At 43.2% G+C, this 27,265-nt stretch overlaps 1 protein-coding gene and 1 pseudogene across 1 annotated transcript in view; one reads left to right on the forward strand and one right to left on the reverse strand.

Moving 5' to 3' along the window:
- Positions 1 to 25,381, forward strand: part of LOC147885365 (DNA gyrase subunit B, chloroplastic/mitochondrial-like) — a 245,489-nt gene extending 220,108 nt beyond the window's left edge. Inside the window, exons 13-21 of the mRNA XM_087396279.1 lie at positions 605 to 733; positions 12,174 to 12,288; positions 12,454 to 12,521; positions 22,958 to 23,071; positions 23,180 to 23,296; positions 24,431 to 24,484; positions 24,589 to 24,694; positions 24,773 to 24,903; positions 25,082 to 25,381. Of these exons, the coding sequence (XP_087252405.1) occupies positions 605 to 733; positions 12,174 to 12,288; positions 12,454 to 12,521; positions 22,958 to 23,071; positions 23,180 to 23,296; positions 24,431 to 24,484; positions 24,589 to 24,694; positions 24,773 to 24,903; positions 25,082 to 25,150 (903 nt within the window). The 3' untranslated portion in view covers positions 25,151 to 25,381. The remainder of the gene's footprint in view (positions 1 to 604; positions 734 to 12,173; positions 12,289 to 12,453; positions 12,522 to 22,957; positions 23,072 to 23,179; positions 23,297 to 24,430; positions 24,485 to 24,588; positions 24,695 to 24,772; positions 24,904 to 25,081) is intronic.
- Positions 18,946 to 20,457, reverse strand: LOC147885366 (uncharacterized; annotated as a pseudogene).
- Positions 25,382 to 27,265: the final 1,884 nt, after the last annotated feature.

Consider the following 27,265-nt stretch of genomic DNA (forward strand, 5'->3'; position numbering starts at 1 on the left):
TTTCTCTCTATGTATCGGTGCCATTATGATGATGATTATGGATTTTCTTTTGTATTCGTCATGCATGTTGATGCCTGCTTAGTGGTCCACCCCTCAGCTGATGTATCAGGCTCTTTTAGTCTCATGACCCTTTGGTCTTCCGAAGTTTAAAACTTTCTTTCTTTCTTTCTTTCTCATGTGTATACATGCATGCACATGCTTATACTTTGATGGTGGTAGACACTCACATGTGTGAACAAATGTAAGATGTGTGTCATATATATGCAGAAATACTTATATATATACACTTATTTACGTATGCATAGACACAATTCCCTGCTGGAAATTCGAGCGTGAGCATTTTTATGTCCATTGTTTATTACCATATTTTGCATCTATGAACGAAGTGTCTATTGATCTTTCTAAGTAGACAGAAATACCCAAGATGATTTCAGAAATAATATTTATTGTTTAGTAACTGGGTAAGTCTAGCAGATTCAGGAGGTCCTTCTTGATTATCTGTGTGTTTGTGCATCTTAATTTGAGGATCAGTTTTTATCCTAGGATAAAAGTTTTGTTGCAATCGTGAATGTGCTTGTTTGATTGATTGGTACTATGTATGCAGACAAGGTTGGGTAACCCAGAAGTGAGAAAAGTGGTTGAGCAGACGGTGCAAGAGAGTTTGACAGAGTATCTCGAGTGTCATCCAAAGGAGTTAGAAACAATCCTGTCCAAGGCAATTCAAGCTTTGAAGGTATCATTTTGTATGTGATGTTAGAGGAAAATAACATGATTTTACTTTTAGTAGCATGGCAAAGAGACTAATCATAGGCTGTTGATATATAGTAGACGATGCCGCTGAGAGGCCTATGAGCAAGGAGAAAACCTAATTGAGAGGCCAATGAGTGATAAGAACATGAAAAACATCAAGATTATGAAAATCCAAGGAGTCTGGAAACACCATCACAGAACATGCCACATCCGTTTTGGGGTAAAAAAATTGGCAAATAAAGAATGTCGGAGTTTTGAACCACATGATTGGACAGATTTCAACTGCCATTCTTGACTCTTATTTAAATGGCGCAAAAAGTCTCTGTCGACACTCCGGAGCTGGAAGGCAAACTCAGTCATGAGTCGTGATTATTTTGAAATGACCTTTGTAGTCTGAATTTTGAGTTTTGGCCATAATTCCTCAATCTGAAGGCCATTTCGTGCACCAATACTCCAATGTGTTCACCTCACAACCCATTCTCATTGTGCATACCAATTGTCACTGATTTTAACCTTTTTATTGCTTTACAGACCATTCTTAGGCAGATTTTCATCTTTTGCCATCATTTTTATACTTTCATTCTTAATCCATAGAGACTGGTGTAAATCCTTCTGCGATTCTCTACCTTTCTATATTAGAATCATTGTCATTCTCAGCTTGTTTAGAATAGGACCTAGTGCCCTAATTCTTGAAAAACTAAATTGCAATTTGCACGTATGATGATGCATCGATTTCCAAACTTTTGTGGAGATGCCTACAGGTCTCTTCTATTGGTGAAAAAAATTAGAGTTTGGAGTTGTTCCCTGAATCATACTAGATGAGAAATTTTGTCCTCTTCCTGACTTGGGGCCACTTTGTATCTTACTTTATGTATTCAGCTCAATAGAGGAGGGGACCTCTCATTGTCCTGTCAATAGTGTATATCTTGTACCTTCTATTGTCTCAACTTTCCAACGGGAAATTTTGTGTTGTTTGTCTACAATTATTTGCATTGAAATTATTGTCCACTTAAATTGTAGTTTTAAATTGATCTAATTCACAAAGAAATTTAACGGAAAATCTCACTCCAAATGGCCATATGCCTTCAGTGCAAACTAAATGTTCTATCTATGTTCACTTTAAACTGGGCAACAAAGCGTGCAAAAAGAGAGATTTTGTACAAGTTTGTGAGTCTAGAATAAAAGTCACCCAAACATCTTACCCACGCTGAAACATTCAAGTGCAGCTCCTCAAACCCCTACATGGAAAAATGTTGGCATGAAATTGGCATGCAAACACCCAAAAATGTCCATTGAACATGGACCTTTGTATCAAGACGCTCTAATTTGATTCAGGGATGTTGTTGGTGGGTTGTCATAATAGCTTGTTCCTATTATGCATGATGAAGTTTGTGGTTTTCAGCCTTATGTGACTGTTGTGGGGTAAATTTTCACTATTTGTTTTATTTTCTAGAGTATGAGTTTTGGCATGTCTCAAAATTCATATAGGTGTGTTCGTGTGTGCACATGCGTGCATGTGTATAACAAAAGAAGCACAACTATGGTAATGCAATCAAGATAGATGAGATAGATAAATTACATGTATACATTTTGAGTTTTGAATTTGTCAAGCGCTATGGCATTCCCTTCATCACATAAAATAGTGGACCTGAACTGCTAAACCTAACCTCAAAACTAAGGCAGAAGCTTAGAATCTGAAAAAACTACTACCAAACCACTTCAAAATGTGTTTCTGCAGAAAGCTGGCCCTGAACAATGCACAAAACTGCCTTGTAGTAGATCTGAACAGCTGTGAAATTCAACTGGCAAAAGTCGCCTCAAATGTGCCTCCAGAAATCTGTTGTGCAAGCTGTTTGGGCTCCAAAATTGTAACAATTGAGCCCCAGGCAGCTCCATAATGAATCACCGATGAAGTCGCAGCTCAACAAACAGGTTGCTGACTCCTTTTCTCGCAACAAAACGGCTCCAAAGTTGCTGGAAGTTTGGAACACAGCTCCAATACCACTTTTAGGTTGTTAGGAAGCAAAAGAGCAGAAAAACTGAGCTAGAGAGCTGAAAAACGAGCTGTGTAAGTTATTGCAGCAGCACAAGAATGAAAGAGAAAGTTCAAGTGTACCACTTTGAGGGCTAACTCTAAAGCCCTAGCCTGCTGGTCAACCCATGGGGCAAAATTGAAGTTATAAGGTTGACTTCATGCTAATGTTCTAGCGTGTCTGCACACTAGCACACAAACTAGCCTACAAGACCATCCCAAGAGGTCCTCCTAGTTTGTGAAGAAAAGAAGACGAGGAAAGAAAAGGGATCGCTAGTCCCAAAAAGAAAACCTGTCGGGGGGGGCAGGGCTGGGGGGGATTGCTTCTGACGTTGGTTACATGTTGGGTTGATGAAGGTGAGGTTTAAATGAGAGGGGGCATCGACATCTGTCATCAGGCTAGGCTGGATAAGGCTAGCCTGAATTAACAAAGGATAGCCCCAAATAGGTTGTGAAGAGCCCGGGGTGGGCAAAGCACACCTCCTTAGCAGCTACAAACAGCCTAGGTAGGTAAAGTCTGCCCAACATTGGGCCAAGCCAGCAAAAGTGGTGGCCCGAATCAGGCATAGGAGCCCTTTGTTTGGTGGCAGCGGCGATGCACCAACATGAAGATGCGGAGCCTGTTGAGAGGGATGGGCTAGGGTGCCTAAGACAGCCCTAGCTCCTAGCTACGAGAAGGCAGGGAAAGCCGAACACAAGTTCCCGACTTGCACCACAGTCCTTATGATAGACTTGTGGGAGGAGCAGGCCACAGCAATCGAAGAGGGGCCACGAAGGAGGGAAGTGAGAAAGAAAGAAAGAAAGAAAGTTTATTAATGTCCACTAGAGACCTAAAAAGGTCTATGGGACAAAAGAGACCTGCTTATACATCAGTACAGAAAGGGCCATAGGCAAAACCTCCCTGGGAGTATCATCAGATTCCTCCAAAAAAACAAAACACATAGAACATAAAACATAAAAGGAACTAAGTACTAGGCTATGGAGTGGCCATTACATTAGTTTAAGACTGAGGGTCTTTAGATTTTGTCTTAAATTCTCTAATCACTGCAAGACCATCACGATATATTGCCCATTTTCCTGCTTCCCTGGCTGCCCGAACCTTAGCAAGCTCGATAGCTTTGTTCTTCAGTTGGGTTCTTGTAAGCTCCTCAGCAATCCATATCTTTGTCCCCTTCAGCTTATAAGATTGTTGTAGAATCCTCTTCCTGAGTGTCTTCAAGTTGAAGGTGATGACAACGTGTCCATTCCTAGGCGATAAATAAACTGGGGAAGACTCCTCTTCATCATCATTCTTGTCATCTGTTGGGCTTGCTGACCAATCAATGGCCGGGACTGCTGCCTTGATTCTGTCGATTGCCTCCTCGAAAGTGTCATCCTCGTGCTGCCAATCGGGTATTCCCCCTATCCGAATCTTCATAGCATTCTCTTTCCGAAGGTGATGTTCTTGGATCTCTGTTTGGATATCAACCTTGGGTTTAGCTATCACTTTCATCTGGATAAGCTCTCTAACCGTGGAAATCAGCTGTGATGTTGGGGGCTTAGCTTTACATGTTTGTAAGGCTGCTGCAATAATCTCCTGCTTCCCTGGGCCTTCCAAAGCTGCAATACGAACTAGGGCTTGGGTGAGCTGGGACCTCAGGTCTCGCACTTCTTGCTGGAGATGGTAAATCTGCTCTTGCGGCTTGGTCGGTGTCGGGGGAGGTTGAATCTTATACCTAGAGTACGTCCTGTCGAAGGGAGCAGGGGTTGTGGCTACCATGGCGGAGTAAAGCTTGGGGGGATGAGGGGAGGATGGGCTGGCCATATCGACTATCCCCCTTTTGGCTGGACTAACCCCTTGGCTGGGCTTGGGGTATAGCCCAGCCAAGAGTGGGGAGAGGAAGTGGAGAAGGGCTGAGCGACGGGGAGGGGGCTGAGCGACGGACGAGGGGAGGGGGCTAAGCGACGGGGAGGGGGGGGGCTGAGCGACGGACGAGGGGAGGGGGCTGAGCGACGGACAAGGGGAGGGGGCTGAGCGACGGGGAGGGGGCTCTGAGAGAGAGAGAGAGAAAGAAAGAAAGAAAGTGTATTATTGTCCATGGGACATCAAGAACTCTGCGTACAAGATAGCACAAAATCAACGTGCCACAAAGAAGAGGCATCGTCGAATATCATCTAAGTGCTACGCAATACAATGCAAGTGAAAGTACATAATGTCAAATCCGAGCCTAAATACAAAGTAAGCTAGATGCAAGGAAACCGCCCCTGGGTGCAAAATGGGGGGATGAGTACAATATGTCAATGCAAAGATACAAGTCCATGTATCACGGAGTCTGAGAACCAAAATAATACTGGAAATCCTGTCCATCGACTCTGCCTCCTGCTATGAGAGTACAAATCTGAGCAAAAGTGAGGTGAGCGGCTGGTAGGGCGAGATCTCCATGAGTAAGTCTCCTCCGAAAAGCTGCCATCATCCTGGATCGTCTGGAGATGAAGCGGCGAGTACGTCCCCTATGTAACAAGATCCTGCGGCATCTACAAACCATCTCATATGTACATCCACAGGGTGGAGGCATGTGTCCTGTGTGAGCTCTGACCTCCTCGTGCTCCTCCTGATACCTGTCATCTGGTATAGCGTGTGTCTGAGCTCTATCGGGCTGAGCTCTATCACGCTCCGGTCTGTGCTGATGGTCTCTGAGGTAGTGTCGTCGAAGCATAGTGGCCTCCCTGACATAAAGAGCTAGGCAATGCTGATCCTCATAATCCATCACTCGTGAGAGAGGTCCAAAGCCATCCGTGAAGAGACAGTGGAATCTCCCTCTGATCTCATAATATAGCGGGCATCTGCAAATGAAGTGGTCCTCTGACTCCACCTCTCCCATGGTGCAACAAGGGCAGATCCTGGTCTCTCGGCCTGGACGCCGTCCATCCTCCATGCGTTGCATCCTACCAGCCTCTATCTCGAGCTGATGCGAAGAGACTCTAAGCTGGCGAAGGGCAATCCTCAGTGAGTGGGACATGTGGATACCTGTGTAGCCTGGTGGAATGACAAATCCATCCTCTGAGATCCGAAGTGGTCACGATATGTGGCCATCTTCGTCGGAAGCTGCGTGGGATAAATCCAAGTGCGGTACGTATGAAGCTGCAGCAGGTCTGCTCTCGTGACCTGACTAAGCTCGTGGCGAGTCAACTCGAGATGAGGGGCATCTATGCTGTATCGGAAGGGAGGCAGTCTATGCATGTCTAGTCCAAGAGATGTGAGCCACCTAGTGAGTCTGAAGTACCAGCAGTATCGGGCCCCAGATCGTGCCAACTCCATAGAAGATGCAAGTGCTAACCATGGCAACCGAGCTCTGCCTGCTGCTGAGTCTCCAAACTCCCTAACCCTGTGCAAATACATGACCGACTGAAACGCTGCATCCAATGCAAGGGGAGTAGCTCCAAACTCTGCTAGCATGATCTCGTGCGGAACTGTAGCCTTGGCCCTAATGAGCCGAGAGAACATGATGATCTGTAACCTCTCTACTCGTCTCCAATCTGCAGCGCCAAGGTCTCCTGCCCAGAAAGGAGCTGCATACATCGCAGCTGGTCTCACCAATGTGTCAAATAGCAGGGATTTCGTATCGGGATGCTGAAAGTGGGACTGAAAACACTGACGCTCAAGATGAGCCAACGAAGCATACCCTTTACTAATCCTATCTCGTGCTGCATATGTCATGGTAAAGATCTGTCCCCTGAGAACTGCCCCCAAATAAGTGTACTCTCTAACAAGCTCGATGGGCTGTCCGTCATAAGTGAAGCAAAACTCATCCGTGCTGTAGATACGATCAGAGGTGTTGAAAACCATAACCTTGGTCTTGCCAAGGTTTACGGTCAATCCCCTGTCCTGGCAAAACCTGTGGAGTGCCTCAATATGTGCCTGGAGGCCCTGAGCAGTAGAGGAAATGAGAACCACATCGTCCGCATACAGGAGGATAGGAATGGAGGATCCTGAGAGAGTAGAGCCCACACTGCCTGTCATCTGTACGAACATCTCTAGCTCATCAATATATAGTCCAAAGAGAGTAGGAGAGAGCGGGCAACCCTGCTTTACCCCAATCGTGCTGCATACCTCCTCTGAGAGCCCCTCACGTGTCCGCGTGTCCGAACCCGACCAGTGACCCTCTCATACAAAGCCATGATAGCCCACTGTGTTTCTCCACTGAAGCCCATCTCGCGAATCCTCTGAAACAATCTGAATCGCGGAACTGTATCAAATGCCTTCCTGAAGTCCACGAAGCAACAATAAAGCCGTTGCCTTCGTGACTTCGCCTCCTCTACTAGTGCCCTGAGTGTGAGAATGTGGTCAAGCGTCGAATGATCCCTGCGAAATCCAGCCTGTCCTTTGGCTCTGAGTTCTGTCGTCTCGGCATGGTCATTTATACGGCTTTCCAAAACTGATGCATAGATCTTGGCCATAACGTGGCCAATCATGATGGTCTTGTAATTCGACGGCTCCATAGGGTCCCCCGACTTGTGGATAGGTACTATGGTATTGCCTAACCAGGACTGTGGTAGGCCTGTACAAACAGACTCATTGAAGAGACGGGACAGAACAAAAGCTAAGGTATCAATCCCATGGATTACATACTCCGCTTGCAATCCATCATGATCCTTAGCTCTCCCGTTCTTCAATCGGTGGACTGCTGCACGGACACTCTCCGGTGTGAAGAGACTAGATGAAGCTGGCCTAGGGGAGTGGGATAAATCGATATCTGGCTGATCTGGAACATCGTATAGAGCTGAAGTATATGCAAACCAGACACGTGGATCTGTGAGGGGGCTCTGAGACTTCGAGCGGAGGAATTTTCTCCAGAATTCCTTGGAGTCACAGTTGAAAAGCAAGCTTCTCAGCTCCTCCTCATTCCGGGCTAGAAATTGGCGTTTCTTGTGCCTAACCAACCACTTGTAGTCTCTCTTGGTTTCGGCAAGGAGGGGAGACTTCTCCTTGGTCTCAAGGTTAAGTTTCCTACGGAGTTCCTTACACTCCTCGTCATACCAACCGTTGCAAGGAACAAGACCAACCGGTGGGGGACCAGACGAATGACATGTGGCAGGGAACGACATGTGAGCGGCAGAAACGAGTGAAGTATGTACAAGTTCCCACCGGTCCCGCGTGGATGGTAGAGCATCTAATAGATGAGGACGGAGTAGGCGGCTGAGGTTCTGGCTATATACATCATCGAACTGGTGGTCGAAATGAACCTCGTAGTAGGGTTGGCGGTCGTGATAACGAGGGGGAGGTGGGTCATGGGAGACATGAGTCAAAGTAAAGTGGATGAGTGCATGGTCGGCAGAGGGCATGAAGGGGCTAACAGTAAGGCTATGGATGGAAGGGACTAGAGTCGGGGGACCTATGATGTAGTCGATCACGCTAGTACCACGCCCAGAAGCAGAAGAGAATGTAGGCATGGAAGACTGTGGCCACCTGGACAAGCCGTTATAAATGACCATACTGTGCGAGGTGAGGAGCTCCAGTAGCTGACGTCCCTGATCTGTGGGCTGTACTGTGCAGTCTGATGAAGTCCGACATAGGCTATCATCGTGAAATGCTGGGAGTATGACCGGATCCTCCATGAAGTCATAAGTGAAGGCCTGTCTGTCTGAGGTCCTCGCGTTGAAGTCTCCTAAAAGGATGACTTCTCCGCGACGTGAAAAATCTGCAATGTCCGCTGAGAGATCCTCAAATATGGATTGGCCTGGTCCAGTGGAAGAATAGATCGACTGCGCCGGGGGGAAGTAGCAAACTGCAATAAAAAGATCTCGCTGAGGGGCCCTGCGGCAGATGCGTACCCACAAGAATCGGGCATGTGAATCTGCTCTCTCCACTGTGATGATCCGATCGAGATGCTCTCTGTACAAAATGGCCACTCCTCCAGATCCTCTCACTCCAAATGTCCGGGCGTGCTGCCTGAAGGCAGATCTCCATGTATACCCTGTCACTCGTGGCAAAGGTCTCTCTGGACTCTCGTGTGTCTCCGTGAAAAAGATGATATCTCTCCCAAAGAATGCCCCCCGTAGATTGCCTGGTTGTGTTGTAAAAGAACCATTGCAGTTCCATACAGCGATGCGTAGACTATCTGACGGGTGGTGTGTCCCATGGGCCCTGTCCCGTCAAGCGGACGGGGCAGGAGGTGGAGGTGGAGGTGGGGCTGTATCTGCTGGTCTGCCATCTCTAAGCACTATGGGAGCACGCCTCAAGGTGCCTGTGATGAGTCTGCCATCCCTAATCACTGCCCACTTGCCCTGAGCTCGGGCTGCATCTCTCTGAGGCATGAGCGCCTCTTGCGCTCCTCAACCTGTATCTGAGTCAGATCCTCGTCCATGGAAATCTGTGGGTGGTCTCTGAGTGTCCCTCTCCTCCTGAGGGCAGCTAGACGTGCCTGGGCATCTCTGAATCTGATAATGAGGGGCTGCTCTCTAGTAGGATCCCTCCCGACTCTATATGCTCCTACTATGCCATGATCCTGTACTCCCAATGTCTGAGAGACAAAGGTCACAGCCTGTGTCATCGTGGACTCTGTCGCCGAGGGCAAGATACCACGAATGCGAATGTTGAGGGCCTTTGTGGCCCTCTGCTGTGACTCGACCAATGTAGCTGATACAGTAGATCTCTGAGGCTGTGATGGCTGACGGCGGACGACATCCACCCAGAGAGAGAGAGAGAGAGAGAGAGAGAGAGAGAGAGAGAGAGAGAGAGGCAAAGGAGCTAGCAGGGGTTATTTCTATGCAATCAATTTGTCCTAAGATGATATGTGGCACTCTAGGGAATGTTAGGCTAATTAAATAATTTAATCAATAATGTCCTAAAAGCTAGGGTTTGCATTATCTATCTTTGCTTATCAAAATCGGACATTTGACCTTTAAGTATGTCTAAATAAACTTTATGATCTGACAATAAAACTTTCTTGTAAGACCTACTCAAGCTGATAGTATGGTCTATTTAGTTTGCCGTCTTATCTTGTGTATCTTCCAATTTTGAGATGTAAGTTAGCCCACACAAGGCTTAACTTTGGTACGATACAAGTCTGTAGTTGCATAGTGATTTCCAATCAAGCTTTGTTAAACTCCATCTCTAATAGAGTATATAATTGAGCTTTTCCTCTAAAGGGGTACTGTCTAAAGAACTTCATCAATGCAAGTCCACTCTATGCATTATGCACCATCCAAGTCTGTACCTAATTGATTGGGAAAGGAAATACTTACATCATGTTTTAGTGACACGCTCACTAACGTATAAGCCATTCCAATTAACCAAATCTACGATCAATCACGGTGCAGGCACACGTTTCTTTCCTCCCAACCAAATCTCGGTGTTAGCAAGCTCTCACACAATCTGAATCACACGTGAAAACTTCTGCTTGCAAATCCACCAAGCCCCAATTCCCTAGATGGGATCTAGTATGCCACGTGTCCTCATTCTAGGGTACCTCTTAAATACACCATATACCCCTCTCTTGGGATATCCATTACTTCAATTGCCCCTAGGCACATTACACATTCAATGCATTTAAGATGCATAGCCTTAGACCCATCAAGTCCGTGTCCTGTCACCCTCATCTAGGACCTTGGCATTAACCCTTTTGACCAATTTACATGAAGCCCAATAAATATAATATAAACATTGATCCTTTAAAGGAAAATGTCGACTGACCCTTCCGAGGTCATGTTACCTCAACTTGAGCGTAACAGTTAGCATGAAGCAAGCACACATAAGAAGCCAAAATAAAGGTAACGTGTCATTATATGTAGTAAATGAATTGAATAACATGATGTGGATACATTTTAAGTTTAAAGAACATGATGCAGATACATTTTTTAAGTGAATAATTGTGGTTCAATTTTCTCAAATCAAGTCCAAACACTTAAGTTTGAACCGAAGAGCACATGATGTATCGAGGTTCGTTTGCATGACATTTAGAAGCAGCAGCAGCTAATACTATTGTTATGTTCTGGTTGATGTACCAACCATGGCTTTACCCTCACGATTGAATGATCTGGCTAGGTAAACTGCGTTTATGGATGGTTTTGGACTTTGGGAATAGTCTGGTATAGGGATGGTAGTAGCCAAGGCCAAGCTAGTATCAAGTTTACGTTGGATGCGGACATGCCTGAATTGAGTGCAGCAATATTTGCACATGGGACCGGTGTAGTTGCAGATATTGATATCTAGCATAAACGCATTGGTCATGTTAATGTACATCGACTTAAATTAATGCAGGCCCAAAATATTATTGTAGGATTGCCTAAATTCAAGGTTGCAAAAATGCATAAGGCATGTGAAGCCTGTCAATTTGGAAAACAGGCAAGGAAACCATTTCCTAGACATGTTCAAGAGAGTAAGAGGCCATTGGAATTAATCCACTTTAATGTGTGGACTACTAAAGCTGCATCTATTAGAGGCTGTCATTATTTTGTCACTTTTATTGATGACTATAGTAGAAAAGTTTGGGTGGTGATGGCATATATTTCGTGTATTCTGTTTTAGAGGGCATCTCTCTACATTTGGTGTTTTGAAGGACACAAGGACTAATAATGCTCCACTTGCTGCAATATTTTGTGTATAGGGCGAATTATTTTCAGGTGCACTTGGTTGTCCACGAAAGGGCACTAAAATGTTTGGAGTTTGTACGAAGACAACTCAGAGTGTATGGCTTCAAGAAAGGACTGGTTTGCCAGCCTGAACAATGCAATGGAAAGGAGAAAAACTCATTGTGCAATGATTCAATGAGTGCGAGTGATAATGCCTAGCAAGGATTGTTTGCAATCGTGCCAAAGAAAAAGGATTCAATATGTCTGAAGAGCTCAGCCAGGGGGGATGTTACCATTGTGCATATTTGTGTGTTGCATCTTCAGAATGAGTCATTTCAATGTCTGTGCATATATCATGTCTATGGTTAAGAACGAAAAAGTGTGTTCAGCAGTCATTTGTTTTTGTGTAACTTTTGAAGTGTCTTGGTAGAGGAGCATGCACCTAGAAGTTATCAAACACTTCTTCATAATGTCCATATTCCCGGGAACCAAGATCACCTTTCTGTGCGATAATTGAAATGCAGAATTGACGTTTTAATATTGCTTGTAGTTGTCTCTTCTTAGAGATCACTTGAACATGGTAGGATGGAATCTCGCCTTTGAAACTCAGTTGTTCAAGTTGCTTGTTTCATTTAAGTCTCTAAAGATTGGTACCTCTATGAACTAGATAGCATCGTAAAAACGATGTAATCTATAATCAAGTTGAAATATCAGGATTTTAAATTACCTTCAATGGTTTGGAGGTTAACTTGCATGCCTTTATTTGAATGACCTTCATGAGCGTTTCTACCAAATCAAGTTTGTTGTTTCACTCCTAATCTTGACGTCCATATTTTTTCAGGCAGCCATGGCAGCCAAGCGAGCAAGAGAACTTGTTAGGAGAAAAACTATTTTGAAGTCTTCAACCCTTCCTGGGAAGCTAGCTGATTGTAGCTGCACGGATCCAAGAGATGCAGGTTCATAATCATTTACAATAAATGTAACACATTTGTTATTATTGAGACAGCAAGTTTGGTCTTTTGTACATCATAGTTAGATTCTTTCATGGGTCCAAGTTGCCCCATTGTGTCTCGTAAAAACTAGATACAGTGTTTGTCTCCACTATGGTTGTCATTTGGCAGAGATTTTTATTGTCGAGGGAGACTCGGCAGGGGGAAGTGCTAAACAAGGAAGGGATCGTCATTTTCAGGTATGCTTTCCTGTATGAATATTTTCCTGGTTATGATTTCTATTGCTTTGTTGGTCTTGAGCTGTAAAAGTGGAAAAAAGTAGCATCTTATGGTTGCTTGTATAACTTTGATTTTACAGCACTATGAAAGTGGGTAGGAGGTGGATGGTTTCTGCATAATAGTCAAACTTGCTCTATGCTGTGTGCAATCTATAGCAATAGAACATGAGGCAATTATAAAGTAATTGAGGAACATTGAAGGTCCCAAGGGTCATGGGGCAAGTCCACTCCAGGGATTTTGAGAGAGGTCCTTAAGCCTTTCATATATTGACCAATTTATTGGCCCAAAGTAGATGTCACATGCTTTGTCTTAACATCACGCTAGGATAAGCCTAAGGTCATGTGGCAAGTCAACTCAAGGGGTTTCGAGAGAGCATTAAGCCTTTTATACACAAACCATCTTATTCGGCCATACTATTGCTCCATGCTTTATCTTATCCATGCGTCACACATGGCCTATTTCCCTCCACATATGTATGCCTATGAGGGTGAAGACCAATCCAGCCCCCCCCCCTGCCCGTGGGTCGGCCAAGGTCTGCTAGGCAAACACATGTGTGCACTCCGGTCTATGTTGCATTCTGTGACCTCTTGTGAGTTGTGGCCTTACCACCATTTGTGACAACGTTAATGTACTGCTGCATATTGATGTGAACTGCCTACCACGAGATATTTGGATTTGGGTGTAGCCCCCATTAATTTATGCCGTCAAACATTTTTCTTTTACAGTTCTACCACACAACACCAAGGGGTGCCACTCCGACCGTGACCGCTTGCGCTATTGAATGTTGTATTGCCGCCAATTACGATTGTGCATTGCATGATGTGCTATTAGTCCCTGTGTGCCACCTTGAGCTTTTGTCATATCATGTAGACAAGCAAAGCCCTTTATGGCCCTGATACCAATTGAACGATTGAGGGACCACATTTCATCTTCAAGGGTAGGCGAGATAGTTGGGTATTGTGTGTCAAGGGCTGAATGTGCACAAGGCCCCTCCTAGCCACCTTTCTTCTCTCCCCCAAAAAGTCCACTCGTGGGATTTTGAGAGAAAAGGGATGATCCCCTTATATATCAGCCATAGGATTGGACATTGTCTTGATGCTTCACAAGGTTTAGTTTGCAGCAATGCAAGGGCATAAGGCTTGGTGTTGATTGTTGGAAAAATGAGTTATCGTGATGCTTCACAAGGTTTAGTTTGCAGCAATGCAAGGGCATAAGGCTTGGTGTTGAATGTTGGAAAAATGAGTTATTTAGCTAATGCTTGTCTATGAAACGGATAGATTAAGCTAAGTTTGTATGGTCTGGAGGCCATGTGTTAAGGCCTATGAGAAAGTATGTACATAAGATAGAAATGCCAAAATAAAACACAAGATATGGTAAAATAGCCTTATTCATGGCATAAGTACATCATGCAAGTCATGAGAAAAAACACCCTAAAAGGGCAAAACCAAGCACATGCAAGAAAGAGATAAAAATTCAAAGTTGAAGCTGAAAGTGCCACCTCAAAGTTGCAGAGGATGACAACAAATTTGGGGAGCCACTCCACTTCTTAAGGAAAACAGTTGTGGTAGAAGCTGCCTGGAAGACCCCTGTATGCTCAACAAATGGCAGTCAATGTGTGTAGAGTATCTATCGAAATATTCGCCAGTGTGTGTGAATGTTTGACCTGGGGACCGTTCAAGGCCTCTGTGCATATGCAATCTCCAAATATACCACATTTATATGCTCGCGAGGATCTCCCAAGAAGTATCCACAGAGGCATGTGTAGGTTTGTAAGGAGAACCAGGACATGTAGAGAGCATGACTGAACCAAATGTCATCGAACCAAGAGAGCCCGATAAGAGTCATGTCTCTCATAAAATGCTTGAGGCCTCAAGAGAGAGAGACCCAAGCCATCGAGCCCCAGGTCATGAAGAATGGGAGAAGGAATAAAGATGCTCATTATACTAGCAATTATCTTCCATATGATCCTCGCATGTCTGCAGTCCCATAAGCAATGCTAAATAGACTCTTCAATAGAAAGGCAATAATACAAGTAGAGCCTGTCCCGAACATGGATCTCCCTGAGTTCACTGCAATTAGTCCATTGATAGAAAGTCAAAAGAAAAGATTGATTTTTCTATTCCTGAGGGATTTCTAGAGTGTCTTCCAAAAGGCTTTTTGCAAGTTAGCAGAATCTGAAATGTCTTCCAATGAGCAGCTCTAGTCGGCTTCTAGCCTTTAAGGCTGAGTTGAAGCTCTTGTCATTATTGACTGTGTAGAGATAGTTCCGAGGAGTTTTGGAAATGGTGAAACAGAGCGCAGCGCCAAACAGTGTTTTGACATCTTGGCCACTGGAAGAAATGGTGGAAACGGAGTTCGGTTTTTAAGGTTAGTAATGTATATATATTTATACATACATATATCATTAATGAAAACATTATAAAATCTTGAAAGATATATCTTCACTCCGCACACATGATACATTAGTGAGATTCATAGATCAGAAATACTTCCAAGCTCACCTTAAGGTATGCAATACATGTGCTACCTCATGAATTAGTCTGTGAAACCAATCCCATGGGCGATTCCACACAACCTTGATTTAATCAAGCCTTTAGAGATCAAACCATAAGATGACAATGGACAAAAAACAAGAGTCAAGAGTCAAGACGTGAGACCTCTGACCAATGTCTTTGAGTGAATTAAAAACACAAGCGGCAAGGATATTAATCTTAGAAGTTAGATTCTTAGTGAGACTTACAACTCTCCTCTCAAGTGGTCTTGCTTGCTGAGATCTGTCCATGTACTTGTATAAAAGGCGTGGAGTACTGCCCTCCATATCTATAATGCATGATACTATCTAGATGCACCTCTCCCCCCACTTAAGGAAATCGATCCATTTTGTGTCTCATTACACCACCTTTGTATTGAGAGTAGGCAGGCTGAGGGCATGCCTAGAGAGGGTCGCATTGTACTAAAAGCGATCAGCAAGCAGTCGAGTCAAAAGAGGACTTCACTTCTAGATGCCCTGTATACTATGAGATTTGAGGTCGCTATCGTTTTCTCTTTAGTGATGGTTTAGGACCATAGTGAGAGACACAACAGACTCGCCAGCAGACTTGGAGGCTTTTCTTCCATGCTTACTAATTCAAAGGCACGGCTAACAAGGGTGATAGTGGCAATTTTCTGACGCTAGCGTCGAGGCTCATACATTGCCAGGCTCCCTCTCAGGCTTGACTCCTCCACCAGCTTCTAGATAATCATCACAGCCACATCGTAGCTTCCATCCTATCCATGGGCTTCAGAGATTCTTATGTATTGGTGTTTCTATGACTATGGCTATGTGGTATTCGTCGTGGGTGTTAATGCTTGATTAGAGGCTCCACCCTTTGGTCTTTCAAAGACTTTTAATAAACTTTCTTTCTTTCTCTATCCACACACACACATGCATGCGTGCGTGCGCGGGCGCGTGTGTGTGTATTTGTATGTGAATAGTGAATTACATCATAATGCTTGAGGGATGAAACATAAAACTCCTCGTGGTCCACATAATCCTGCATATGAATTCTAAGCTTTCCGGTTAATCAATGGAGTGACTTTAACTGGATCCCCTTCAAAACATGCTCTACATCTAGGGATGGTCACAATTCTTCAATCTTAATTCCTAGCCTCAAAGCTAGGTCTTCTGAGATAAAATTGTCAGTAGCTTCTGGAGGGAATAGAATCAAAGCATTTAGGTCTCTCACTTTACCTCATGAGAGGTACCTCCTTCTTTAACGTCCCTTTTCCTAGATCTGGTCTCCTTTTATGTCCACGAGTTGAACACTTCTGGATGTAGAAGAGGACTCAGACGAAGAAGAACTGGAAGAAGATGGACTAGAGCTTGGAGATCTCCGTCCGTGCTTTCTGCTCCATCTTGTATTGGGGTTTGGACTCCTTTTCTTTGAATCAGAATATTTTTGAATTGAAGGAGAACTTTGGGAACACTTTCCTAAAGTTTGGTGTTGCCTAGGAGATTCTTTAGAAACTGGAGAAGGCTTATGAGCAATTTCTTCTTTGTGGGGAGAAGAACCTTGCTAGTCATCATCTCCTCAAACAAGTGATGGAATAGAGGTGTTCGCTCAGGGACTGGTACTCCTAGATTCTTTCCTGCATGAGTTCTACATTGAGATCTTCATCAAGTCCAATAAGATGTCTCATACTAGGTCGTCTGGTGGCTGAATTGCCTTCCTCCAAGGCCACCGCTGGGGCTGCTCGTGGATAAACTTGCCTGGTGCTGAATAACTGCAACCCCCCTTCGAATGTTAGATGTGTTGGGCCCTCCTGGGATCATTGTTGGCAAACAAGACAGCAAACCTAGGCTCTGATACCACTGAAAACAGTTTCAGAGGCTTCAAAAACCCTACGTGCAATAAATTTGCAGCCTCTAGAGGGCTATTGGGCACATCGCAGCAGGGAAGTCTCCTCCTGGAACAATTCCCAGCAGGCCTAGGGCAGTTTGGAGGGCTGGAAATCCAAATCGCAGCAAGTAGCTTTCCCCTTGGTGGCTGGAATACAATTTGCAGCAGAACTCTCTAACAGCTCGCATGTGCAAAGGGAAAAGGGGATCTGGTGCTGGAATCAGTTGCACAGCGGTTGGGAAGACTTGTAGAGACAGTAGAAGGGATTCTTAGCAAGGAAGGAGTGGGGGAAGAGAGAAAAAGGCAATACACAGGATGAGGGGCCAGAAAGAAGGCTGCCCCCCTCCCCCAAAGGTCTTTATTACAATAGAAAATAACTTTCTACAACTGGCTCTGAGAAGAGCATGAAGCTGAGTACAACTCTTGAATGACCTTGGAGCTCTGAGCTCTTTTTTTAGAGACTTGGCCCAGCAAAAAGCTAAACCTGCTTTCTAAAGGTACTTTTTACAAAAAGCTTAGCTTTTCTACTTTTGACCACTTCTTGGCGGCTTTAATAGCCTTTTTAGAACCCGGGGGGGGGGGGGGGGGGGGGGCTCATTAATGGGCACTGAGCTCTTGGCGCATTTTTCCTTGTGGGACTTGTTTTTTGGCACTTGCCCCATCAATTATGAGCCTTTTTGCACTCTTTCATGTCCTACACATTAATTAAACAAAAACCAACACTTTAACCCATTAACCCCTAGATGGATATAGTCTCTTAGATGATAGAGGGGTGGAGGTGTATCTATGTCGTTCCTCCCCTGACACAGAGTTCTTGGGTCAAATTGTGTGAAACCCTTCAGCTATAGCACATATAGGTACCAAAAATAGGATACCCTAACCAAGCTAAAAAGAGGTAGGTATAGAAGATACATGATGATAGAGCAGTGCACAAGCTAGGTATGCCTTCTGGAAAGGGAACACGTTTACAGAGCTGGTCTCCAAGTAAGATGTGCCTTACAAGATCATCTGAAAGGTTGGGGATGTAGCATGTCTGTTGGAGCTGCCACGTTCTCTGTTTCATGTACCATTTCTATAACTAGTGTACAGATTTTCTCAGAGCTGCCACTTTTGGAACAAGAGAGTCGACATTCACTGCCCCAAAGTCTCATTCATTACACACCAGACTTGGCTTGAGAGCCATATGATCCAGCTAACTAATTCTATGCAAGGGCCTATCTAGTGGTATTTTTATTCCTCATCACAACATAAAATGGAACACTTTTTTCCCCTCAGACACTTACTGCTTGTAATAAAGCAGAAACAGGCCATGCTAGGATGATGTTTCATTTGGATTGAAGGTATCAACCTTGTCGAACCCCTTGCTAGGCACATCGCAAAAATTAAAAAAAAACCATACCCAAAATAGCTATGGAATATGGCGAGCATCTCTTTTCTAGCTTTAAGGATTGAACCATAGCAAGTTGTAGGTGTATCATATCTACCACTCTAAGTTGCATGAAACGTCCAAGGTTTGAAACGTTTCCAAAACACCTATTCAATTGATAGGAAACGGCAGTAAAGAATACTTGTGAAACCATATACCTTTAGGAATTCCGAAGTAATAACATTCTGTGATTACAGAGGCGTCCCACAGACATATAACTTTAGGAATTCTGAAGTAAAAACTAAGTAAAGAAAACTTGTGAACCCATATACCTTTAGGAATTCTGAAGTTATAACAACCTGTAATATCATTAACATCCCACACATATTACTTTAGGAGTTTTGAAGTAATAACAGCTAGGAATTCTGAAGTAATAACAACAAATACAGCAACATCCCACACAGAATTACTCAGGAAATTCGCAGCAATTAGAACAAGATATCACTTGGAATTCTGCAGCAATTACAGCAACATATGCAGACACAATTCCAGCTACATCACATGTTCCATTAAGTCCAGCATTTAAATAAAATGTGCACAATGCACATACACATTACAACATCACTAAGAAAATGAAGATTACATGGAAAGTGCACCATCTTCCTCTTCCTCCTCATGAACATCCCATTGCTGAGAAGGGCTAGACTTATACGATGGATCACTCCTAGAAAGAAGCCTAAGGTTGCTGTGCACATACAAAAGATTCTCTGCCATCTTATGGGCAAGCCGATTATGTTTGAGTGAATGGATGAACCCATAGGTGGCCAATCCTGCTCTTCTGCAGAGGAACTTGATACTTATGAGAGGAGCCTGATTGCCAACTTTTGCAATTGAGGGGTATCTGAACCATAGTCCTCCCACCAAGCAACTGGAGAAAGACTTGGCCAAGATACATTGACAATTGATCCTTCATCAAAGTCCTCTCTGCAGCATCCTTTCCCACGCTATCAAGAGTCTGCCTCCAACCTCTCATCACTTCAGCATCTTGTTGTGGATTCTTACCAAACCATTTTGGATTGAGAAGAAAGGCTGTGGCATGGAGAGGAGAATGAAGCATATTCCATCTCACTTCTGCAATTTCTCTTATTTCTTCATACATTGTGTCTCCATTGCTTTCTCTAGCTAGGACCTCTTTTATATTCTCAAGCATTTGATCAATACCTTCATAGATCACACCAAGACATGCATCATCCTTGTCCACCAATCATAACATGCGCATGATAGGCCAGCACACCCTCACAAACTTCTCCACTTCCTCCCAAAACGAGGTTGACAATATGGTGTTTTGAATCTTCAAGGCTTCATCTGCTTCAAGCCTACCTTTACTTTTGTGGAGCATGATGAAGTTTGATGCGAATCACCGGGCTTCAACAACTTCAATTTTGAAAATTTAGACAACATAGCCCGAGCTCGGTGCTTCATGATTGGAGATGAATTGCTGCACTTCCTTGCCATGACAGATTGCCAGCTCCATCCATGCCAAGGCAGCACACGTGGTCCAAAAGTCATGTTTGAACTCTTGCTCCACAAGATGACCAGCTAGCTTGCAGTTCGAGGCATTATCAGTAACAACTTCAACTACATGTTCAGCACCCACCTCCAAGGTAGTCTCTTTTAATGCAGTGGCAATGTATTCTCCTGTTTTCGCATCTCCACTGGTATCTATGGATCGCTTGAATACGATTCCTCGTCCACTGCAAACCATAATGTTTAGAAGAGGTCTCCTTGCAATGTCGGTCCAGCCATTAGAAACAATAGAGCATCCATAGTATGGCCAAGTAGATCCAACCGTGGATAGGCTCCTTGACACTCTTGCTCTCTCCTTGTCCAAAAGAGACGTATGGAGCTTCTCATAGTTTGGATGTTTATATCCCCTTCCAAATGAAGCAATTGCACTTACCATGCGTGTGAAATATGGAGGACACCCATGTTCTTTATTCCTAGAAGATGGGCACGCACACGAGAGTATGAGCCACAACTTTCACATCCACAAAAAAAGCACAACCACTTCTTGCTGCGTCCTTTGGCAAAGCTGCCCTTTTCTACAATATACTTCCAAAGTGGCTCGGGATATTGTGCAGACTGAGGCATCTTGGCACTTGAAAAACACCTTACTGTGACGGAATTGGTAAACGCCTTCTTCGCCTCTTACCCTGGTGGCTAGTAGCTTCAAGTCGTTGGTACAAGGGGCAATACCACTCAGGGGTGCAAATAAAGCTTATGCACTTGCAATTGATCGCCCTTTGACCGATAGCATCGTCAAGGGAGAGAGCAAAAGAGAGCTTGAGCAAGCAGGTGCATTGGGAAAATATCACTTCTCTTTGCACATAATGCATACAAAAGCACTGTAGTTTATCGTCATTGGCACCATCATTTAGGGAGAGGGAGGAAAGAAAGGAATGAAAGGGCATAAAGAAGAATTCTGCATAGAGAGAGAGAGAGAGAGAGAGAGAGAGTTGTCAGAGAAACTGATGGCCACAGACAAGCCACTGACCAATCCTTGGTGAACACCACTAGCCAGTTTTGGGTGGAGCAGGGCTACATGTAAGAGTTGGCGCTTCCACGTTTCGGAAACATAAATATTTAGGAAACATAGGGAAATGGCGTTTCCCTATTTTTCCTAACGTTTCCTGCAACTTAGCTACCACTCACAACACGATGACATAATTTCATGGCTACATGACTTGGAGTGTTTTGAAGATTATGAGTACTTCCTGCTATGTATGTTAAATCGTTTTTTATTTTATGCTACCTAAACAAAATCTTTATTTTAGTACAAGTATAGTTACAGCAATGTAGGTGCATAGTTTCAAAAGAAATCAATCAATCGAAATCTCTCATGATGAAGCTAAGAGTGTTAATACTCATGCATGCACACACGTGCATGTGTAAGGCTGAGTGCACAACGTCACACACACACGTTTTTTTTTGGGAGGGGGAGAAGTATAAACACTCTTTTTATGTATAAAAAGTGAAATCCATGTCCTATTTCCCAAAGAGGGAACATGCAATTAGAAACATCAGAAGATTTCAATATAAGACAAGTAGACAGAGGAATCTATCTGACGAACACAGAGGCAATCATAAAGAGATTGCCTAACTGACATCTAGAAAAAGTGAAATTTTGAAAAGTGGAATTCTCCAAAGACTTCTATGATTTTTGTCTTTTCACAGAGTCCAGAGTCCCCAATATCTAACCCAGGCGAAGAAAATATCAAATTCGTGTCTCTGTGGATAAATCCCAAATGGCGAGGAAAGCTTGCCAAAGCAAGCGTAAGGGAATCTGGCTTGGAGACGCAGTTGTAGTAGAAACAGAGATGAAGCAAGGATTCCCTTGAATCCAAGCATGTGTGAAAAACTGCCAGAGCAATACTTCTACGTGCTAGGAGTTGACCAAATGGTATAACTCTAAGCAAGACCTGCCATAGAAACACCGGTTGTCGAAGAGGCAATTTACAGCTCCAAAGTTGTCACAATCTTTTGCGCCACCACTTGGTATTATAATGCATAGACCAAATAATTTCCTTGGTGTGAAATCCAAGGTGGAGGCATCAGGGCCTTATACAAACTAGCCACTAATACATTAGCCAACAGCAGAGGGCGATTGCTGGAATCCTGGTGATGTAGAGCCCAATCCGTACGGCTATGAGAGAGCTCCAACTCTGGTGCTGGTAAGAAAGATTGAAGCATTCGAGAAAGAGAATGGCAAAATGGTCTATATTGCAGTCCCAAACCATACTTTCTGACTACTGAAGGAAAAGATATCAATGTACCATCGGCATGAAGCACATCACCACCAACTGAATCCCTTTGGAGGAAATGAAATAAGAGCGTTTGGGTTCTTGCAAAGAAAGGGGAGGATCAAACACCTTTGACCAATGCAAACTTGTAGCCCATAAAGAATTTCCATCAGGGAGGTACGGCCCTACCATTTGAGATGAGATAGAATTCTTTCCAATTTGAAAGCATTCTAGAGACAAAAGGAAAGCCCTTAACTTTGCCATAAGAACACACACTCGCATTCATATTTTTTGTATGTTCTTCCCCCCTTGGCCCCACTTTTTCAACTCCTACTAGTTTATGCCTCCTTTCTTGCATCGAGGCGATGTTCAAATATTTGATGAATGAATCTTAAAGGACCAAAGCAATAGCAATGCAGATAGCAATCAAGGATAATTTTCACATGGGTACAACTTGAATCATACCCTGAGATCGTTCAGGCATTGATAGATTCTCAAGCGCATTGTCCAAGGAGATGTTCACCCATGATTGTAGAACTTTTGACACTTCTCAGGGATTCTGCACTGTCATGATGCTCACTGCAATGATTTGCTTTGAAAAAAAATTGCCTTTGAGAGTACAGGGTTACTTCGCAATCATGGGAACTTTAACAGGTCTTCTTCTGTTTGTAGTGCTAAGCTGAATATAAACTGAAAAGTTTGGAGTTAGCCTGTAGCACCACATATAAATAAAAGTTTGGTGGGTGACATTGGAACAGGCACTCTCACAAGACTTTATATTTAATATCAAATGCATTACCTACAATGGCTATTTGGATGCACTTGGTGACTTACTTTTACTCCTCTTTCAGGCCATCCTTCCACTGCGGGGTAAGATTTTGAATACAGAGCGGAAGGATGAAACTTCCATGTACAAAAATACAGAGATTCAGAGTCTTATAACTGGCCTAGGGCTTGGAATGAAGGTAAGCATTATATATCAAACTTGACGGAAAATGCACAAAGTTTTTTCTGCAATAGAGAATTGAGGTGATTTTCGTGCTAGTTTTCACACCTGTCTTTTCTATGTCAAGGGTGAAGATTTTAACAAGGATGCACTCCGCTATCACAAGATCATCATATTGACAGATGCGGATGTTGATGGTGCACACATTCGTACTCTACTACTAACTTTTTTCTTTAGATATCAGGTATGTGCTCTACTAAACTTTTATTTTCCATTTTCCCATCGTACAAGCACCTAAAGTTTTGAGTAAGAGAGGATGTTACATCAGTTTGAGACACCTTGACATCAAGAATAGCATTGCAATTTTATTGTTGTTATGTTGAGTCTTCAATTTTAAGCCAGCATATGTTCATACCATGATCTACACTCATCGTTGGGCATGGATGACATCGGTGGGGATGTCATAGTAGCTAGTCCTTGCTAGGTGTATGGAGTTTATGGTTTTCAACCTTGTGAGTGACTGTCATCAGATTGAAACTACAGTATTTGTTGTGTTTTTAAAGGATGAACTTGGGCATGTTTGTGGATTCATCTGGATATATATTCTCATCGTATTAAGAGAGATGCAAATTTCACTTTGTGAAGTATTTGGCCATGTTGCGACCTGCTGATATAGTGGTAAGCATTGCCCTATCAGCTGTCTTTTCTAAGCATTTTTTGCTTAGAAATGCTCATTTGGGAGGAACTAAAATGAAAGATAAGTCTTCACAAGCAGTTGTAGCTTGAATGAAAAGAACGCGTAAAAATGATGATGAATCATCAAAATTGATTGTTGATGATTCATGCATGTGGGACATTTTTATTCGTGACAACGGCTAGAATAAAGGACAAGCCTGCTGAGTCCGCCCTTTATCTTCAGAGTGCTGAAAGAAACTTAGTACTTTGTAGACATGGATGCTCAGTTATGTATTTGTGAGAGCATATGTTTTCATCCCTGCTCTACACCCATCATTGGGTGCTAATGACATCAGTGAGAATGTCATAGTAGCGAGTCCCTGATTTGCATGATGGAGTCTATGATTTTCAACCTCAGAAGTGACTGTCATGAGATTGAAACTGCACTATTGTTGTGTTTTTAGAGGATGGGTTTGGGCATGTTCCTGGATTCATCTAGATTTACCTTGAGCTGTGTGTTGAGAGAGGCCATTTTACAATTGTGTGGAACAATGACTCATTGTGAAAATTCTCACTGCCCATGATGAAAGGCATTGCACTAATAAAACGTGTTCCTGACTTAAGGTCTAGGTTTGTAGCTCCGATTTTGAGATGCAGGTCAGGAGTTGGAGTGACTAAACCTTTCTGTTTTCCTGTTGAGCAGAAAGTCCTCTTTGAAGAAGGTTGCATATATGTGGGTGTGCCACCTCTCTATAAGGTACCAAAAATCTCTTCAAAATGATTGGTTGTGGTTAATCTATGCATTTCGCAAGGAGTCTTTTATGGAAAAGAGCTGCTAAAGCTTGGACAAGTACCTTGCAGGTAGAAAGAGGAAAGCAAATACACTATTGCTACAATGAAAGTGACCTGGAGAGACTGAGGAAAAGTTTTCCAGCAAATGCCTCTTACAGTATCCAACGTTTCAAAGGTGAATACATGCTATGAAACATCATATTTTGTTGTTCCATTTACTGGATGAATATGGTAACATTCAGATATGGAACAGGCCTGGGGGAGATGATGCCTCTACAGCTTTGGGAGACCACGATGGATCCATCTAGAAGACTGCTTAAACAGCTGACTGTCGAAGATGCTGCAGAGGCCAATTTCATTTTCTCAACATTTATGGGTGACAAGGTTTGTAGAAAATTTCCAAAGCTTCTCTCTGAATTTGATGATCTTTGTCTGTTTTCAAAAATTTAGAAGAGTCCATTCTCCCCATCCATGTTTTGGTTTGAAGAGTTGGCAGGCTGAAATATTTTTTTACGTGAAGGAGACCAAAACTTTAGTTCTCACCTTTCATCGTGCTTTGCAGGTGGACATGAGAAAGGAGCTCATTCTGAACTTTGCATCCCAAGTAAGTCTACAAAGCCTGGATGTATGATGAGCTCTACATTTGGATATTCTCTGAACTCGTCTCGGGGCAAGCTTGTTTGTACCAAGATCTGGCTAGGCTTGGTTTAAGATAAAGTTTATTTTAGAGCATGTCTGCTCTTACAGTTCATTCTTTCACAAGATTGATTCTACCCATTCATTGGGCAGAATGTGTACAAATCATACACTGAATGGATAATATGCTGACATGTATTTGCAGAGGACTAAGTGGCAATTTTTTGCAAAGATGCCAAATTTTGTACGAGACTTGATCTGTGCTAGTCCATCTTTTATGTTGAATTGCATCTTAGTTTATTGACTTTTCTTGAATAATTGGTGGGCTGATTGTATCCATGCCGAAGAGCTCAAGGCTACTGAAAACCTAATTCTATGAACCAAATGAACCAACTCAGCCGTATGGCATGCAATCAATGAAACATCATTAGAGAAGTAACATAACATAAAACGCTTAGATGCATTAGTATACCACCCCTACACGCCATCAAGGCTAGCTCACCACTCGAGACACTTTGGATACTAGGAACTTCATTGAGGCACCTAATGACGACAATCCAACCTAAATGTATGGCACAACGAGTAAATAGATGCTCCATCTTCTTTGTTTAATGTAGAATCTCCATGCTAAAAAAACATCTTTATGCAACTCCTCACTAATCTACACCTCGACACCCACAACAAACACACAGAGACTTTTATGCCCACTACTTGCACAAGGTTTAAATTGCTCCACCAACTAAAGGACCTAGGGTAAGTGAGCCATATTGCATGCACATACCTTGCATATTAATTTTAGGGGCGAAAACACTTAATCTTGACCATTTGGGGATTTGAAGTTAGAGTTTGCATGGACTCCATAGGGCAACTAAGCCATGCGTCCTCACATAGGTGAAGGTATCTCATTTGGGCCATCGCAACCCTCATAGATCAAAATGAGGGGTCACTCAGTAATTGGAAATCACATTATTCCCTCATTGTTGTTGATGTTGGTTTTACCAGTCAAGTATTGAGTGCATTGCTTTCAAGCTTGCATTCACAGCTGCTAAAGTAGAGTTGTCAACTTGTGCTGCTAAAGTAGAGTTGTCAACTTGTAAGTGTTGGTTTACTACCTCCTTGTTGGCCATATTGAAGGACAATGGTGTAGTAGTGAGAAAGAGTATGCTTGTGCGAGCATGGAAAGCTTGAATGGGTTGACTTGTAAGAGGGGTCGAGTACGTTAGTAGAAAGAAGGAAATGTAGCTTCTATGAACTTCGATATTTATAAGGTTGAGGTTAGACGAATCATGTTAGGTGCCTCATCGAAGCTAAATAGTTTGGTTTAGCCATCCAACTCAAAAAGCATTGATAGCAATTGGAGGGAGGTATGACAAGGGTCCAAGCCTGAGCAGAGTAGCTTGACTCATTGATCATCAGGCCCTTGGGAAACGAAACAAAGGCTTGTTTGTTCCATACCTTTTTTGGAATTGTTCTCAATAAATGATATATGTGCTCTCCTAATCAAGGAGAGATTGAGCTGTTGATTATATTTTATGAATGTAGAGTCGGATTGAGAGAGAGACGTAATGAGCTTAAAGGCCTTCTCCACACAAATTGACCTTCATAGAGTGGCCATAGGCATTTGGAAGAATCTCAAAAATTGTGAAATGGAACCTTTTAGTACCAAGGTTTAGTAATCATTCTCTCCAACAGAAGAAGGTAAATTTTAGAGCAAGCATATGCCTTGCCTTTAGGAATCATTGATATCATTAGCCTCATAATCCAAGGCAATGGTGGGAAAACTGTCTAAAAGGAAAGCATCACTCAAGTGAAGTAAGTCAATCAACACTCAGGAGCGTGTGGATGTGTGATTCCTTTCTCTTAGAAACAATCCAACATATTCAAACTATTCTAACAATAAACCTATGGGCGACTTGGTAGAAGAGGAGATGATATATCAGAGAGACCACTTCCCAATAAGCCAAGAGGACCATCAACAACAGACATGGTTCAACCTAATCCAGGATTAGAAGAGGAAAAAATGATGATTCGGGAGAAGCCATAGTGTGAAGTTTAAATGCCATTATGACAACAGATCTGCTCAACCCAATGCAATAGCCATAATGATGCA

This window comes from Dipteris shenzhenensis, chromosome 25 (genome assembly GCF_047967505.1).
Source record: "Dipteris shenzhenensis isolate YYH24624 ecotype China chromosome 25, Dip_SZ_1.0, whole genome shotgun sequence".
Lineage (NCBI taxonomy): Eukaryota > Viridiplantae > Streptophyta > Polypodiopsida > Gleicheniales > Dipteridaceae > Dipteris > Dipteris shenzhenensis.